The 16,397-nt window shown below is 37.5% G+C and overlaps 3 protein-coding genes across 8 annotated transcripts; all 3 read left to right on the top strand.

Moving 5' to 3' along the window:
* The first annotated feature begins 106 nt into the window (after window positions 1-106).
* On the top strand, window positions 107-3,948 carry LOC114532781 (ATP-dependent RNA helicase DHX33-like). 2 transcript variants are annotated; one of them, XM_028554368.1, is made up of 6 exons: window positions 107-893; window positions 995-1,071; window positions 1,155-1,334; window positions 1,410-1,735; window positions 1,850-2,102; window positions 2,204-3,948. In XM_028554368.1, exons 1-6 carry the CDS (start codon window positions 169-171, stop codon window positions 2,623-2,625), a joined length of 1,983 nt encoding a protein of 660 aa, XP_028410169.1. In that variant the 5' UTR covers window positions 107-168; the 3' UTR covers window positions 2,626-3,948. The 2 variants fall into 2 exon arrangements, with proteins under 2 accessions (XP_028410169.1, XP_028410170.1); XM_028554369.1 differs by lacking the exon at window positions 1,155-1,334.
* Window positions 3,949-4,459: 511 nt separating this feature from the next.
* LOC114532647 (guanine nucleotide-binding protein G(o) subunit alpha-like) lies at window positions 4,460-8,771 on the top strand. Its single transcript, XM_028554199.1, has 8 exons — window positions 4,460-4,743; window positions 5,035-5,077; window positions 5,213-5,354; window positions 5,449-5,609; window positions 6,482-6,610; window positions 6,831-6,960; window positions 7,140-7,293; window positions 7,671-8,771. The coding sequence occupies exons 1-8, from the start codon at window positions 4,605-4,607 to the stop codon at window positions 7,856-7,858; spliced, it is 1,086 nt and encodes a 361-aa protein (XP_028410000.1). The 5' UTR covers window positions 4,460-4,604; the 3' UTR covers window positions 7,859-8,771.
* Window positions 8,772-9,318: 547 nt separating this feature from the next.
* LOC114532645 lies at window positions 9,319-16,257 on the top strand. 5 transcript variants are annotated; one of them, XM_028554196.1, is made up of 19 exons: window positions 9,319-9,973; window positions 11,400-11,480; window positions 11,811-11,867; window positions 12,054-12,177; window positions 12,251-12,426; window positions 12,592-12,819; window positions 12,955-13,020; window positions 13,188-13,253; window positions 13,339-13,476; window positions 13,587-13,674; window positions 13,741-13,964; window positions 14,146-14,265; window positions 14,361-14,480; window positions 14,659-14,808; window positions 15,023-15,166; window positions 15,314-15,397; window positions 15,545-15,706; window positions 15,847-15,944; window positions 16,042-16,257. In XM_028554196.1, exons 1-19 carry the CDS (start codon window positions 9,934-9,936, stop codon window positions 16,177-16,179), a joined length of 2,304 nt encoding a protein of 767 aa, XP_028409997.1. In that variant the 5' UTR covers window positions 9,319-9,933; the 3' UTR covers window positions 16,180-16,257. The 5 variants fall into 5 exon arrangements, with proteins under 5 accessions (XP_028409997.1, XP_028409999.1, XP_028409998.1 ...); XM_028554198.1 differs by having other exon boundaries at window positions 9,319-10,806; XM_028554197.1 differs by having other exon boundaries at window positions 9,319-11,332.
* The last annotated feature ends 140 nt before the right edge of the window (window positions 16,258-16,397 follow it).

Raw genomic sequence — 16,397 nt, 5'->3', positions numbered from 1 at the left:
CTCGGAGATATCCGATGTGAGGGCGAATATCGACCGAGCCTTGACTGACCCAAATATGCTTCTTACATAAAGTTCTCAACAGTTTGTTTTCTTGGAAGAAAACATGGAAGCGCACGTGTTTTATTTTAGTTTTTGCCAAGAAGTTTTTACGAATTTTGTGTGGAGAATATGAATGGATTTCTAAACCATGATGCGGCAATGTCCTGTGAGGACTCCACATCGAATGGCGTACAGCAAGAAGATGAACGTTTGCCAATCTCCAGAGCAAGGAAAGCTCTTGTAAGAGAAGCAAAACATCATCAAAGTTTGATCATCATTGGAGAGACAGCCTCAGGGAAGTCGACGCAATTACCTCAGTATTTATACCGAAGTGGTTTTGCTAGGTTAGGAGTTATTGGCTGTACACAGCCGAGGCGCGTGGCCGCGATAAGCATCGCAGAGCGCGTTGCAAGGGAAATGAAGGAAGAGCTAGGAGGTAAAATAGGATATAGTGTAAGGTTTGAGGACGTTTCCTCTCCCAATACTAGAATAAAGTACATGACTGACGGTATGCTACTGCGTGAAGCTATAAGTGATCCGTTGTTGAAGCGATATGGAGTTATTATCCTTGATGAAGCTCATGAACGCACAGTTCATACAGACGTCTTATTTGGCATTGTTAAAACAGCTCAAAGAAATAGAAATGAATCTGGTGGAAAACCATTGAAGGTTATTGTGATGTCAGCAACACTAGAAGCTGAACCTTTTTCCAAGTTTTTTGGTGGGGCTAAAATTTTGTACATCGAAGGTCGGCAGCATCCAATCAAAACTTTTTATGCTGCCGAGCAACAAACAGATTATCTTCATGCATCACTCACTGCGGCTGTGCAGTTGCACAATGAACAGCCTCTTGGGTAAGTGGTTGTTGCTCTATCATCCTGCTATCCATACATACCAAGCTGTGGTATCACCTATCTACTCTTTGATCTAACCTTCCTGTAATTCTGTTTTGTAGTGGTCACATTCTTATTTTTCTTACTGGTCAAGAGGAAATTGAGTTACTGGCCAATCTGCTAAAAGATTGTTTAAATGGTAATTGTTGCATTGCTCCAAAGGCCTTCATCAGAAATAACATTTACCTATTATTTATATCTACTGTTTTCAAATTGTTTTAGATTTAAATGTAGAAATATGTCCATTGTATGCAGGATTACCCTCAGCGCTGCAAATGAAAGCATTGCAACCAACTCTAGGCAATGTGCGTAAAATCGTTCTGGCCACAAATATTGCGGAAACCTCTATAACAATCCCTGGCGTGAAATATGTGATTGACACTGGCTTTGTAAAAGCGAAAGGTTGATATTTATTAAATTAGTTGATATTAACTTAGTTTTATATCCATTCATCTAATTTGCTTCTTGAACTGCTAGAGTACAACCCAAACACTGGTCTAGATATTCTGAGAGTTCAACCAGTATCGATGGCTCAAGCACGGCAAAGACTTGGCAGAGCAGGACGGCAAAGTCCTGGTCAATGTTACAGGCTGTATACAGAAGAACAGTTCTACAGTTTACAAAGTTCAACCACACCTGAAATTCAAAGATGTAATTTAGCGAGTGTTGTGCTGCAGCTTAAAGCACTTGGTATAAAAGATGTTGGACACTTTGAGTTTTTGGATTCTCCCTTATCAAAAGCCATTGAAAATGCAGTTGACCAACTGACTCTGTTGGGGGCACTGGGCGAGGATGGAGGTGAGGTAAGAGAAGAACTAGGCATTCACTCTGGGGCGTGGCCAGGATGTTAGTAAAAGGGGGAGCTGGAATTTCATCTTTTTGAGAGGATGACTAATTTTTATGATACAATTTCTTAGCTTACTGGGCTTGGACGAAATATGGCGCGATTTCCGTTAGAACCTCGTTTTTCGAAGACCCTCTTAATGTCACGAGATTTTAACTGCAGTGAAGATGTGCTGACGATCATAGCACTGTTGTCTGTTGACACAATTTTCTATACTCCTCCCAACCGGAGAGATTCTTGCAACGCTGTGCTGCAGAAGTATCGTTCAGCTGAGGGTGATCACATCATGTTGCTAAATATCTACCGCGCTTTCAAAGCTGTGAGAGGTTAGTATCACTTGAACGTCGTAGTAAATGCATTCCTTTTGTTTATCTATTTGATCTGTGCTTTAATACTGTACAACTAAATTTATCGCTTATCTTTCTAGGAAACAAAGAATGGTGCGAAAATAATTTCATCAACAGCAAGGCCATGAAGACAGTTCTAGACATCAGAACTCAGCTCCGAGAGATTTGTACAAAACTGGAAATACCTTTACAGTCTTGTGGGAAAGATACAAGTAAGATACGAGAGTGTCTAACTACGGGATTTTTTGTGAATGCAGCTGAATTACAGTTGGATGGAAGCTACAAATGTTTTGGACAAAAGATGACCGCCAGTATTCATCCATCGTCCTCTTTATTCAAAGCTAAACCAGCCTATGTCGTGTTCACAGAACTCGTTCATACATCCAAGTGTTACATGAGGCATGTGGCTGTCGTGGATCCACAATGGCTTGTCTCAATCGCGCCAGCGCACTTCAGAAAATTAGACTTTCATGGAAATCAGTTTCGTTCCGTGACGTCATGATGACACGTAGGGGAAGCTGAGGTAAACAGCGTCCGTGGGAAGTGTATAATTATGATCATATGATCATCACATGGAGTTTAAAACGTAATATTCTCCAAAAGGAAAATGATTATATACTGTGATAAATATTTCAAGAACTACCTTACCAGGTGATCTAGAATATCGGGAGCTGACTATTTGTGAAATAAAAATCCATTTCTCAGTGGAAACAACTTAATATCTCTTGAAATATATTTTCTTCCGGTTTCAAATTTATGCCAGATCTATGGTTCTTTAACTAAATATTACCACAAAATTTTGTCGACAAGTTTCATAAAGAAAACAAAAGATATCGCGATGATCAAATACTGGAGAGTGGATTTCTATTTCCATAAACTTTCTGGGGCTGGTTGTATAAAACTCTTTAACTACATTTTGCATAGTTGAATCCTAGTTAACTCAGAAATATACGACTCTGATTGGCCAATTCTGTCCTTAACTACAGTTAAAAGTTAACTAGTCTTTTATACAACTGGCCCCTGAGCCTGAGCATTGATTGGCTAAATTATAAGCGCAAGATTACCTGGTGGAGAAACTGCGATGCCAAAAACACGTTTCCTTTTCACTGATCTTCAGGTCGGTTGATATGTTCCTCTTTCTTGAGTAGTCACGCACATATCACCGTAGTTTGAAAAGTAAGAATGCCTAACGGTCTTCATACTTAGACAAGCACTAGACCGTAGAATTTGATATTTGTCTTGCTGCCGACATGAGAATTCAACTCGAAAGGAGTTCTCCAAAAGTTTCAATAACCGTGGGAAAAATTTACGAAATTATTTCCAAATACAGAAGGAATGTTAGTGAGTTTTAGAAGTCCCTAGACACAAAGCAATATATGGGCATCTAAGGAATTTGTGTCCAGGTTAACATTAAGTGTTCAACTATTCTTGTTGAAAGAGGAATACCTCCTGTAAATTACTTAATATCACTGCAAAGTTGTTGCATACTGAATTCTTCCAATATTGCAACTATCAGAGGGTGGATCGTTACGAGAAGGAAGGGGAGGCTCTAAGACACCTTGCCTAGGGGGGAATAATTCACGTTTATCCAAATATAGAATTGGGAGGTATATTTTGTTCCTATATCATGATGATTTTCCTGAAGATAATAACAAGATTAAGAAGATTAACAAGAAGATTAATATCATTCATTTTCTCCTAAATTGACGTGGGTACAGAGTTTGGTTTTGTGGGGGCCTCCTGTTGTACCCAGACCCTCAGAGTATAATCTTCAAGAACGCTATCTCGTCTATCTTACTATCTCTCCTCACTGTTTTACCCCCCTCATGGTAGACTGTGGTCTACCGACTTCCAAAAATAGGAGTAATTTTTGTGGTAAAATAAGATGCTAAATTTATGACATTATTTGAAAGATTGTTAGTCTCGTCAGGAATAATTGCTCGTCTTTGACTTAAAGTGGACACTTTCTGCAGCAATTCGTGCCTTTGTTTAAAGTAATCGTCACCGGACATGAATAAATATTGCAAATGCATTTTGGCATTTCACGGCCAGCGAGGTAGTACTTTATGTAATCAATGTGGTTTTACAGGTTTAAATATTTTTCGTGTTGCTAAGGTTTGTACCCAACGACAACAATATTCAATACACTCTAACAACATGTTTGGGTAACTGAAATCTCAGGATATTGCGTTTTTTGGCTCAAAGGAATCATTTTGAGAGTCCACTTTCTTTTTGTCTTTGTTGTTTGGGTTGGATATTCAAAACGCCCTCGAAACATCATCTTGACGTTGTTATTCTCGCAGGTCGCAATCTGATTGGTTGATGACTTTTAATATTCAACCAGATTCGTCTGTTGTTTGTCGTTTGCTATGCGATTCAATTCAGGCAATGGTGGTTCAATTCGTGCTAAAAATGTGACAGGTTTGGGGTTATTGGAATGCTCGTAGGATATGTAAGTTCAATCAAAAGTTTTGTATTCAAATGAAGGACTGCCTAAACAGTATGGGTTGTGGGATGAGTGCTGAAGCTCGGGCCGCCAGAGCACACAGCAAGGCCATCGATCGAGAGCTAAGGCAGGATCGAATCAAAACCGAAAAAGATGTGAAACTGTTACTACTAGGTGAGTACTACACCAGCATATAACGTTGTAGTTCAAAACGCTCGCTCAAAACGGCATTCATTGGTCTGTATTTGGCGTTCTCTGGTAAACAATTTGAGTCCAAATTTATACATCAAGTTGTTCTCATATTGATGAAGTCCCTCCCATAAACTAGGACGTAAACAACGCGTTTTCCACACTGAAATTTAGTCAGCGCTCGATTCGAATATTCCGTACTGTTGCAATTGAGCTCGTGGTGGAATATTCCTCGAGGTCTAATAACTACTGTAAATTATTACATTTCCTTTACAGGTGCTGGAAACTCGGGCAAAAGCACAATCGTAAAGCAAATGAAGTAAGCAAATTTGACTCCAACAGCCTTCATAAATCCCTCGTAGATTTGAGATCTCTAATCGACGGAAAGAATGTAAAATATAAACCTCCCTTTAGGTAACTAATTTGCTACATTTATGTTCTAATTCCAATTTAGAATTATTCACGACAATGGTTTTTCACCTGAGGACTACATGTACTATAAGCCACTGATAAACAGCAACATTATAACCTGTATGATGCAAATCATCCGTGGTATGGATAAGCTTAAAATTGAATTCGACGACGAACGAAGACTTGTAAGTTGGTGCAACATTTCACACGCAAATACATTTTATATCAATTCATTGGCACCCCGTGAATATGTGCTTACAGGTCTGTTTTTATTCTTAGACGGATGCCAAACTCATTTTTGAATTGGTGGCGAGGAATCAGGAACGAGAACCGTTTTATCCTGAGCTTACAGAAGCATTAAAACGTCTTTGGGAGGATGAAGGAGTTAGACATTGTTTTGAACGATCCAGAGCCTATCAGCTCAATGATTCAGCAGAATAGTAAGTAATGTTTTTGCTAGTAATATATTTAACCTATGACTTGTTTACTTCACTATTCAAGCTATTTTCGTCCCTAAGCACATGATTAGTGTCACAAAATATGCAACAATCATTAACGATGAAAAAAAGTTCTTAATCTGTCATATCACATAATTTTTTGTATTTACTCGTATTAGGTATTAGGTATGTTAATACTAGTGTATTGTCAAAACATCTGTTTGTAGGCAAATTTTACACTTGCAGTTAAAGAGATAATTTAAATATGCATGTAAAGAAACATTTAATAATAGCTATTATCAATTTAATTCATTAACACTCATGCCTGTGCAAGTGCTTAGGAAAATCTGCATCCATTTCATTTTCATTGTATTTTCAATTATATATATTTGTTCTTTTCTGATTTACCAAAGGACTCCTGTGTAGCATGCATACTTTAACAGCCCTACAGCTAGTTGTACAAAAGATGCATATTCACCAAATAACTATTTGGTATTTTTCAACCATTTTAAACATGATCTAAAACAATAAAACTATAGATTTGGAGGTAACAGTTATGGGAGGGAACTTCCAATTTAACCAGAAACATTGTATACCCAAAACTTAAATTTCATTTATTTAAAATACAATATTTTATGACCGTTCTATGCATTGGCAACCATTTATATGGTACGGATTTTTCTTCATAAACAGAGTGTCATGATACATTTCCTATAGGTTAACCTCACTTAAATATTGGTGGTCAATTTAGAATACAATTAATTTGGTCGTTTCCAGGATAATGTGAAGATTAGAGTGTTCCAAGCGCCAGATATCACATATACAATACCAATTGTCTGATTTGGTGTACCTTACCAGCTGTTTTAATTTTATAGCTACCTGGAGTCTTTGGAAAGAATTGGGAGCAGTAATTACAGTCCAACACAAGAAGATCTCTTGAGAGTTAGAAACAAAACTACTGGAATTGTGGAGATTGAATTTCATTTTAAAAGACTTCATTTTAAGTAAGAGGATCATCTAATCATCTATCTATCTATTTTATGTCATGGGTTGATATTTTAGTTGTGTCTATTAACAATAAATAAAGCAAAATTCAACTGCTGCAGTACGTAATCAATGCCATTCATTCATTTAAGGTTGTATTGACTTGTGTCTTGACCTGTAAACCTGATCAAATGTGCATGAATGTTGTAGCTTCCTGCTAAGACATGTTATCTGTTTTAGATTATGTGATGTTGGGGGTCAAAGAACGGAAAGAAGAAAGTGGATACATTGTTTTGATGATGTTACAGCGATAATATTTGTTGCAGCATTAAATGAATACGATATGATGCTGGAGGAGGATGAAACTACGGTAAAACTAGATTTCCTAACTGGCTAATCAAGTTACAAAAATTAATCAAATTATCATTATCAATTCATCAAGTTTTCAAAACGGGTCAAACGACTTACGATTCTTGTTAATTTTAACTGTTACCTGCGCGCTTGTAAATTGCGGCCAGAAACCACTTCTATTTCAATCTTTGCTGTTAGAATCGCATGACGGAGAGCCTTAACCTGTTTGATTCCATTGTGAACAACGATTTCTTCGCAAATACATCGATGATTCTTTTCTTAAACAAGAAAGATTTGTTTGAAAAAAAGATCGTGTTTTCGCCTATCACAGAATGTTTTAAAGGTTACTCTGGTGAGTGATGATACCATTACTGAATTTTTTTAATTTTTTTGTCAAAGAGAAGTGTATGGTTGAGGTGAGACCCTGTGTCGTAGCGCCGTTATAGAATTAGGGATGATCACAGATAAAAAACCGATCTGTTTGACAAAAGTAATCGTTTATTTATACTGTTGAACATAAATCATATCATCAGTCATAACAGGAAGAAGCTTGTACATTTGAAACCATTTGTAAGCCTGTAAATTTCCTGTTTTTCGCCAAATCATCATTCTTATCTTGCTGGAATGCGGAAATTCTCCGCAAAATCCCCGCACCTCATGAACAGTGAACTCTAATAAGACTTTTTAGAGTTCACTGCTCATGAACGACGTCCATTCTTGATTTCACAGGAGATCATAGCTTTGAGGACACGTGCAACTACATTCAGAAGAATTTCGAAAACAAGAATCTTAACGATCGAAAAGAAATTTACGTCCACAGAACATGTGCGACAGACACAAAAAATATTGACGTTGTTTTCAACGCGGTAACGGACACAATTATTGCAAAGAATTTGATGAGATGTGGCTTATACTGAACATCATAACTCTTGCTATATATTTGTACCGTCAGGAGAGAACCATCGTTTCTTCCTTGGCGGTTCCTTGGTTGATTTATGAACCGAATTTTTATCGTTTATCGTTGATTTTCGACGCGCGGTTTCTTTTGTGAAAACGAAATAGAAATGGATGATATATTTTGGGGTTTTAAAAGTGTGGCAGTGGTGAAAGAGAAGATGCTGTATCATTTCAAAATTGGACGGTCAGGAAATTTTAAATCAGCATTATATTTTGATGTTCCTAAATCTAATTATTTTACCTCCATTTGAGGAAACATTCTTCCATCAACAAACGTCCATAAAATTGTATAGTTTTGGGCTTCGTTTCATAAACGGACTTGTCAGTAACTGTTTTTTTTGCCATCATTAGTGACGTATTTTACCAGAGGGTGGTTGGCCGTTAAACCCGGGGTTAAGTGCAAATGCACGCTGTTAAAAAACCACGCACCCTCCGGGTAATTTTAGGTGTAACTTGCAGGGTAATTTCTGCCTAGATGTCAGTAAACAAGAACAGTGAACATTACATGATTTTACTTTACTGCAGTCGTTTAATGTTTCTCTCAATTTCATTGCTTGGTCGTATCACTGAAATTCAAAAGAAATTGCATTTCAAGATGCACCAAAAATTACCTCGCTTCATAAATATGTCACTTAATTTAATCAAACGGTATGAACTGTCCAAGTATAATAATTTTAGTCTCTAACAGTAGTTCGTTTTTAATAATACCAGAATATGCGGTTATCTTGTATTTATTTTTAATAGTCTTCTACGAAAACAGGAATTTTCGTCATGGTTGATCCATATATAGCTTTTATTCTTTGCCATCTAAATATACCGTTACGTACCCGATGCGAGCCTTTCCCCACTCCTCTCGCCTTTCCCCCACCCCTCCCTTCCCCACCCCTCCCTTCCCCACCCTTCTGCCCCTTAGATGTAATCATGTTATGTAACCTCGTACCCAGGGTTCGATTTTTGCTCCTGGTGTAACTTTTCGCTTCAGATCTACCTAAGGCAACCTAAGGCAATTTCACTTGTGGGAACAGTCTTGCATCGCAGACTTGTACATAACTGTATTCTATCAGCGTAGTTTTTAGTCCTTCTTTATCCAATTTGAGATGTTTCAGGCATTCTGTACCATTTATATTTGTTATATACTCGAGTTCAGGAAATTATTCTTGCTGTTATTTCAATTTCAAAACAAACTATCCCGTCCAAGTGCTGTGCATCAGTTCTACTATAATATACTATGTCTGTGTAGTCAAATTGGATACTGACGGATAATTTATTAACATAAAAAACGTGTTTTAGTAACTTAGGTATATGCATGGTTTCGTAGTATTTTCATCTATGAATATTTGTTGAAATAAATAAAATCATGTTACAAACTACGTACGCTGTCCAATTGAATATTTTGTTCGTTAAACTCCAACGTCCCTGAACTGCAGTGTCATTTTATGGTCAAGATCGTGACGTTTCCTTTGATCTTTGCTTTGCCTTTTGTGGTGGCAAGAACGCAACTATAGGAAATAGCCAAACCGTCTTTGTTGTGGTGTTTTGTGACAAGGAAATTACAAGAAATACGACATCAATTTAACGTATGCCGCGAAAAAAAAAGATATATGTCATGGGCTTACCCATGAGCCAAAATGAAATAAGATAATTTCACGTTTGCCCTTGACTGGGAAATTAAAGGTGAACTAATTGAAGAGGAAAATAACACCATGAATACGGAAGGCAGAGCTCGGAAATGTGAACAGCAAGTCTTTCTATTTTAACCAATCAACTTTTGTTTTTCAAATAGGGAGAGTTATGTACCATGCAACCATTCCTCACTCTATCCTGCAAGTAACCGCATCATCAAGACCGGATATCGCTTTGGGGTTTATTGGGTTATCCGTTGAGGTTGTATTGTTCTTCACTCTGTCAACAACAGGAGTGTTTCATATATGCTTCATAAACCGCTGCGTCGCGCCCAATGGAATATATATAGATGGTGTACAACACATAACATAAAACAGAGAAGGTAGAAGTCGAGCGTCTTCATAGAATAATCATGGGGCTTGCGCGCAATCATATCTTCACGTCATCTCGAGGTTAGTGAGAATCATTTGCGCGAATATTATTAAAGTTCTACAGCTTGGCTCTGAATATCTTTGCCGGCATATTTTGCGTATGGTGCGCGCTCGCTATTCGCGTATGCATGGTCATAAATTAAATCCATATTTCAACGCACGCAATTTTCTTCTCTAATGTATGTTGACTCAAAGCATTATGCTTGTAATAGGAGATCATTTGTGCGTGTGATATTTGTGGTATGAATGGAAATATTAGTTATAAATATCCAGCTCTCTTGAGATGGGAAAGTTAGAGAGGTCTGAACTCGTTTAGGACACAATGTTTCCAGCAACCCGGCGCAAAAAAGATGGGCATCAATGCATGGAACGAGTTTAATTGATGTCGCTGCTTCGTAGCCAATAAGCCATTCATGTACCTTGTTTTGTTAATATATTCGACCCAACACAGTGCCCTTTTATTCGACCTTCGCTGGCCGGCGTTGAATGTTTTTTTTTTGTAAAATCGGCAAAATCAAGTTGAAGTAAAATTTATCACTAATGTTGTAATGTTAACTCGAAATGGTACAATGGCAGGTTTCACGCAGTCGTATCAAATGCGAATTAAATCATATGTTGTTTTAGATCATATTGTAAATACTGGCAACCATTTATGCATAGTTAATTTAATTGCAGGTCGTCTACGGAGATTAATCTTTCGTCAGGACGTAATAAATAAAATGTTATTTTGATAAAACTGATCCTCGTTAAAAGTGGTTCCAAAATTGGCAGTATTTAGCAATGTGAGATGGATTGACTTCTTTGATCCATGCGACTTTAAAACAGTTGCCATAATAGTGAACAACTTTAAGGAGGTAGTGTTTTTATCAATCATTAATTGTTCAAGCCACAAACTGCTTGGTATCACCATAACAGATTTACCGTTGATAATTTTTACGCATCCTTAGTTACCATTAGAAAATATTGACTGCCTCAGCAGTACGGCATTGCTGCCAATTGGCAACGAGGCACCTCGCTTGGCAGAACCTTCAGTGTTATGATTATTATTCCGATGCTATTCATGAAATGTAATAAAGGAGTTTAACAGGATTAATTTGAATGGTGTTCAAGATATTGACATAAGGAATTATCGTAATTGTTGTTAATACCTATATCATGTGTCAAGGTTATTAGAAATTGGTTACGTTACAAGGGGAAGGTTGTTTAATGATAGACTCGGTATATTGCCTTCAGGAAATAAAGATTTCTGCATAAGCTATTTCCTGAACGCCCGTAATACCACCAAAGCGATATAAGTCTGCAGGAGCTCTAAGCAATAAATCAAATAATGATTTTTAAACCGTCGTAACAATGACGTATTTTATGCTAATAAGACGCGAGGTAGGTAAGTGGGCTTATTGCAAAGATGTCATAAGTAATTGGATTTATTCTATTTTTATTGATGTAGTTCTTGCATTGTTGTTTTTGATCTATGGTTTTTCGTTAAACATCGAATATCACGTTTTTGCAAGAAGAACCCAGCATCTAGGTAAATATTTGTACGCTTTTCAATTACAACCGACCTGTAGTTTTCATGCAGCCCATGAAGACCCATTAAGTTTTAAATTCTCAAAGTAGCGTTTCTCTTGATTAATTGCCCCACAACTAATCTCAGAATTGTGCTCCCAGGAGTACAGGAGTATTTCTTACTATCTGCGGAGGGATATTCCAGTCATCCAGTGATCAGTAAAAAAGAGAGACGAATGCCTGATGCAAGGAGCCCGTAACTGTGTGTTTAGTTCAAACATTGACCATCAAAAGATCAGACTCTTATAGCTCTGTTGCAACTGAAAGATAATCGAAAGATTTCTCTTTTCAGCTAAAAGATATCCATGGCCAAATGCGACCATACCTTATATGCTCGATTGCAGCATCGGTAAGAGGCTTTGATATGTGTTGATACCAGGTTGATATGTGTTGATACCAGGTTGATATGTGTTGATACCAGGTGGATATGTGTTGATACCAGGCTGCGGTGAATCTGACAGGCTAAAGAGCGATGAGAATGTCATTCTCCTATCTTTCAAGCGCCAGGTTTTAAATTGTACTGTTCTTCTTTCAGCAAACGTTGTCGGTGCAAAAGCAGTCATAAAGGCAGCAATGGCAGCCTGGGAAAACAGAACATGCATAAGATTTGTGAAAAGGACAAATCAGAAAGGTTATCTGCTGATACGAAGGCAAAAAGGGTAAGCAATAAAGAACGTGAGATCATCATTTATTTCAGTAGCGAGTCTAAATGTTTGCACGTAAATTTTTCAGATGCTGGGGTCAGGTTGGTTATAAAGGAAAGATGTCAATACTTTCCATGGGCGATGGTTGTGAATATAAATATGTGATGACGCATGAACTCGGTCACGTGATTGGCTTTTACCATGAGCATCAGCGCAGCGATAGAGATGAGTTTGTTGAAATCCTTTGGGACAACATTCTGAATTGTAAGAAAATATGTTGATATTAATGTAAGATAACTCTTCATTGCTCTAAAATGTTCTTCTCACAAAGTAAGACTGAATATGATATTTTTATATGATATTTTTATAGCTATCTTTTATCCAACCTGAATAAACCGTGAACATTATTTTTCATTTATCGTTTTACAGCTATGTGGAAACAATTCTACAAACGTCCAGAAGACGATAATATGGACACTGGCCTGGATTACGATCACTCCAGCATAATGCACTATAAGTTTAAAGCGTTTGGGAAGAACATCTCGATGAGCACGATATTACTGAGAGACAAGAACTCCACCGAGGAACCAACGCCATACAGATATATCACTGATCTTGACGTGCTGAAGACAAGGGAGATGTACAATTGTCCTGACGGTATGTATAACTCTTCTGTCTCTTTTTGCAAGAAATAATTCTTCAACATAAATTACTTCCACAACTTAATTTTAAGCATGGATAATACTGTGAAGGTGAACCAGACGAGTCTATCTAATGTATTTTTATTATCAGTTGAAGCACAGAAGAATGAAACTAACACAACGAAGACAAACACAACGAACACGGAAGAAAAGAATGGTTCGTAACTTGCTTTTGAAACAATAAAATCAATCTGCTCATATGTTTTGCTTTGCGTTCGTTGCGGGAAAAAGGAGACGTTTGGAGCAAGCCTAATAAGAATCGAGAATGGAGACATTCAGTCCGTACATAGTGCCTGATAATATTTCCGAATTTTTTTCATCTAGTAGAAGAAGACATAAAAGAGAAATTGAAAGCAAAGAATATAACACCAGAGTTTGAAATAGTTGAAGGTATCATATTACCATTCTTAGAACTCAAACACTGCACCGCCTGACACCAGGCGACTCTTTAATTTACTTTGTTTCTGAAATACAGCTGCTGAAGTCTCAATGATGAGTTCAGGCTGGTACTCAAACACTGGTCGTGAGAGGACTGCCAGTATCATGGTAAATGGAAAAGAACTTGCACGAAATAGATTTGGAATGAATATAGTCGTGTTCAATTACTTATCTGGTTAGTCCACAAAGCTTTAGATAATTCCTGTCGTAATTTTGTTTTCTCCATACAAATAAATTACATCTATTGCATATCTGTAAGGATTCACACACGTTCTTTGATTTTAGGAAGAAAAGTAAAATCTGACACTTATAGTATTACAACCCAAAGGGCCGGCGAGGTTTTTTCAGAACACATCCAGGCCACACCACGAAGGTATGAAGAAGGACTGGAACGATCCCATACTCGATCAGTGATAATCTTCATTTTACTTTTATTTAGGAATTACTTCTTAATTGTGAGTAAAGTGCCTAACTTCACGTATCTAAAAGAGGCTAGATTAGCTCTGAAAAATATCGGAATAAGATTACCTAGGAACATTACTCCTGGAAGTTCCTTGTGTATCATTGGTTACAAAGGAAGAGAGGATGTCCCGGTGAAGTTCGTCATTGGTTCTCCAGAGGAGAAAGCTTCTTTCTTATCAATGAATATTACGCTCCCATCAGGTGAGGTTTCTTGCTTAAGCTAAAGTCAACAACACAGCGTTGCTAGGATATGGTTATTCACTCTAGCTACTAGAGATGTTGCCACTTTGGGATAGACGGAAAGTGAAATAAACCTCAATCTCAATTTCGTGTATCCATGCGCCGAAGGACTTCTTCCTGAATTGCTGAATTTACCTCTTAGATTACAATTGTCAAAACGATGCTCAAAGATGTAGTTTTTGGGCGACGCAAGGAAGATGTCAAGGGAGACCAGAATTCTATCTTAGGGCTTGTCAGAAAGCCTGCAGTTCTTGCACAAAAGGTGCGTTACGTGTGTTATACGTACAATATAAGTTTGACACGCCACAGGCCCGCAGAAAAGTTCTGGAAGCAATATTTTCATACTGTTATTCACAGGTCAACCGTGTCAAGACGAAAATCCAAAATGCGAGGAATGGGCGAAAAAGCGATATTGTCGTTCACATCCAGCTTATATGTTGAAATACTGTAAAGTCAGTTGTAAGATCTGTCGAAAAGGTGAGTCAGGAAACGTCTATCCTTTCTTCTAATCCTCGACGTGAGTTAACCATTGAAGTGAACTGAAGTTCATTCTCTTAAACCCAAAGAGATGATTTTAATTCTATACTGCAATTGTCGTACAACATATTGTCCCAATCACTGGCAAGACATCATCGTCATTTTGTGTGTTTTTCAGCTTTACCTGCGAGAATAAAAGCAAAAGGAAATAGCTCTCGGCGCAGGAGACGTAAAATTGTCGTGGTTGGTGACGATAACAAGATAGTAAGAAGAATTGTTGCTGACGATAACGACGTTGATGAAGATGAATACGATGGAAGAGCGATAGGTAATATTAAAACGCCCTGATTTGAAATGAAATTAAACTGGAGCGTTTTTCTGCCACTAAAAGAAAGGGACTCTTTTATACTAACCATGGAAGCCTGGTTCCTCCAAATTTCTTTCCCATGCCCTGGTTATTAATGTATCAGATCTTCAAGACCTTCATCTAATCAGTAAACATTGCTTACACAACTCGCGCTAAAATGTAAATCGTTTCTAAGGTACGAGATGCAGCGACAAAAGTGAATCGTGTCCTTTCTGGGCAAAGGCCGGCCGCTGCAAAACCGATTCTTGGGTACAAAAGAATTGTTTGATCAGTTGTAATGTCAAAGGTACTTGTGATCGACAAGAAATAAAACCTGAAGGTAAGGTTCCCAAAATAATAATTCATTTGCTGATTTTCATGACAGATTCACTATCCCAAAATTCTGTGAACACAATATAGATCTCGTGCATGAAAACACTCTTTTAGGTAGTTTCATGGTTGTAATAGTATAAAATATTTTCTCCAGGAACTTGTTCGAATTCTTTCAATATTGGCTGGGACCAGAAAGTGAGCGACAACGCCTTTACTGCATCATCGTTTTATGTAACAGGTATTTACATTAGCTTGAATTATTGAACCATTACGAAAAGATAGTGTACTCATAAATTGCATGAATGAAGTACATAATGAAAAGGGCGGGATTTTGTTGAAATGCTGCGGTTTTAACATATCTTCTTGTTTTGCAATGTTCCTCAAGGTCAGTGGAACGCCAGTGCAGAGAACGCAAGACTCTACATGGAAGATGATTTCATAAACTTTCGAATTGGATCATGGTGTGCAGACTATCCTCCCAAGAGTGGAGAATGGCTGCAGATTGATTTGGGAAGGCCAAGGACAATCACAGCAGTTGCTACCCAAGGTACGTAGCTTAGATAAGATCCTTGTGTACGTTTCTTGTTATTGAGTTTTGACTGGAGGCGTTTTATTCAAACATTGTGGCATCATCAGTTCAAATGATAGCAAGAGGAGCTACAAGCTGTTACTATTGTTTTTTTCCAGGAAGATATCGTTTTTACGAGCATGTGAAGACATTCAAATTATCGTACAGTAGAAAGGGCAAAAAATGGAAATACATTCAGGAAAATGAGAAAGATAAGGTAAAAAGATATAAAGAATTGATAATTTGCTGTCAGATCAAACAAAATCCATTTCTTCCTGCTTCATCTCGTTGTAATTGTCTTTTTTGTTCAACAGGTATTCAAAGGCAATTGTGATCATGGTTCGCCCGTTTTAAACATCTTAAACGAATCTATATACGCACGTTTAGTTAAATTTCATCCAATCAAATACTATGAGGGGATATGTATGAGAGTGGAAATATATGGATGCTAAATGTACATTAGCGGCTTTTTTATAGTGCAACATGTATAATAATATTGTAAGATGAAAACACCTTTTTTTCTTAAAAAGAATAAATTAGAAAACCAATTATTTCGCGAGCGACTTAATTCATCAGTACTCCTTTGCCACATCGGGAACCACGCTGATTAATTTTAATCAAGGATTGATGCTAATCATGCTTATCAAGTTAAATCAGGTTAAATCAACTG

Source organism: Dendronephthya gigantea, unplaced genomic scaffold (assembly GCF_004324835.1).
Source record: "Dendronephthya gigantea isolate DGI-Jeju-01 unplaced genomic scaffold, DenGig_1.0 000080F, whole genome shotgun sequence".
Classification (NCBI taxonomy): Eukaryota; Metazoa; Cnidaria; class Anthozoa; order Malacalcyonacea; family Nephtheidae; genus Dendronephthya; species Dendronephthya gigantea.
Note: the sequence above shows the minus strand (reverse complement) of the source record. Positions and strands in the feature narration are given on the sequence as shown.

Excerpts from the sequence above, each read along its gene's own strand:
- LOC114532647 (XM_028554199.1), top strand. The coding sequence starts at position 4,605 with ATGAAGGACTGCCTAAACAGTATGGGTTGTGGGATGAGTGCTGAAGCT. Across the intron at positions 5,078-5,212 it reads ACAATCGTAAAGCAAATGAA|AATTATTCACGACAATGGTT; the intron begins GTAAGCAAATTT and ends ATTCCAATTTAG. Across the intron at positions 6,961-7,139 it reads TGGAGGAGGATGAAACTACG|AATCGCATGACGGAGAGCCT; the intron begins GTAAAACTAGAT and ends CTTTGCTGTTAG.
- LOC114532781 (XM_028554368.1), top strand. The coding sequence starts at position 169 with ATGAATGGATTTCTAAACCATGATGCGGCAATGTCCTGTGAGGACTCC. Across the intron at positions 1,072-1,154 it reads GCTAAAAGATTGTTTAAATG|ATTTAAATGTAGAAATATGT; the intron begins GTAATTGTTGCA and ends AAATTGTTTTAG. Across the intron at positions 2,103-2,203 it reads CGCTTTCAAAGCTGTGAGAG|GAAACAAAGAATGGTGCGAA; the intron begins GTTAGTATCACT and ends TTATCTTTCTAG.
- LOC114532645 (XM_028554194.1), top strand. The coding sequence starts at position 11,303 with ATGACGTATTTTATGCTAATAAGACGCGAGGTAGGTAAGTGGGCTTAT. Across the intron at positions 12,427-12,591 it reads TTGGGACAACATTCTGAATT|CTATGTGGAAACAATTCTAC; the intron begins GTAAGAAAATAT and ends ATCGTTTTACAG. Across the intron at positions 13,021-13,187 it reads GAACACGGAAGAAAAGAATG|TAGAAGAAGACATAAAAGAG; the intron begins GTTCGTAACTTG and ends TTTTTCATCTAG.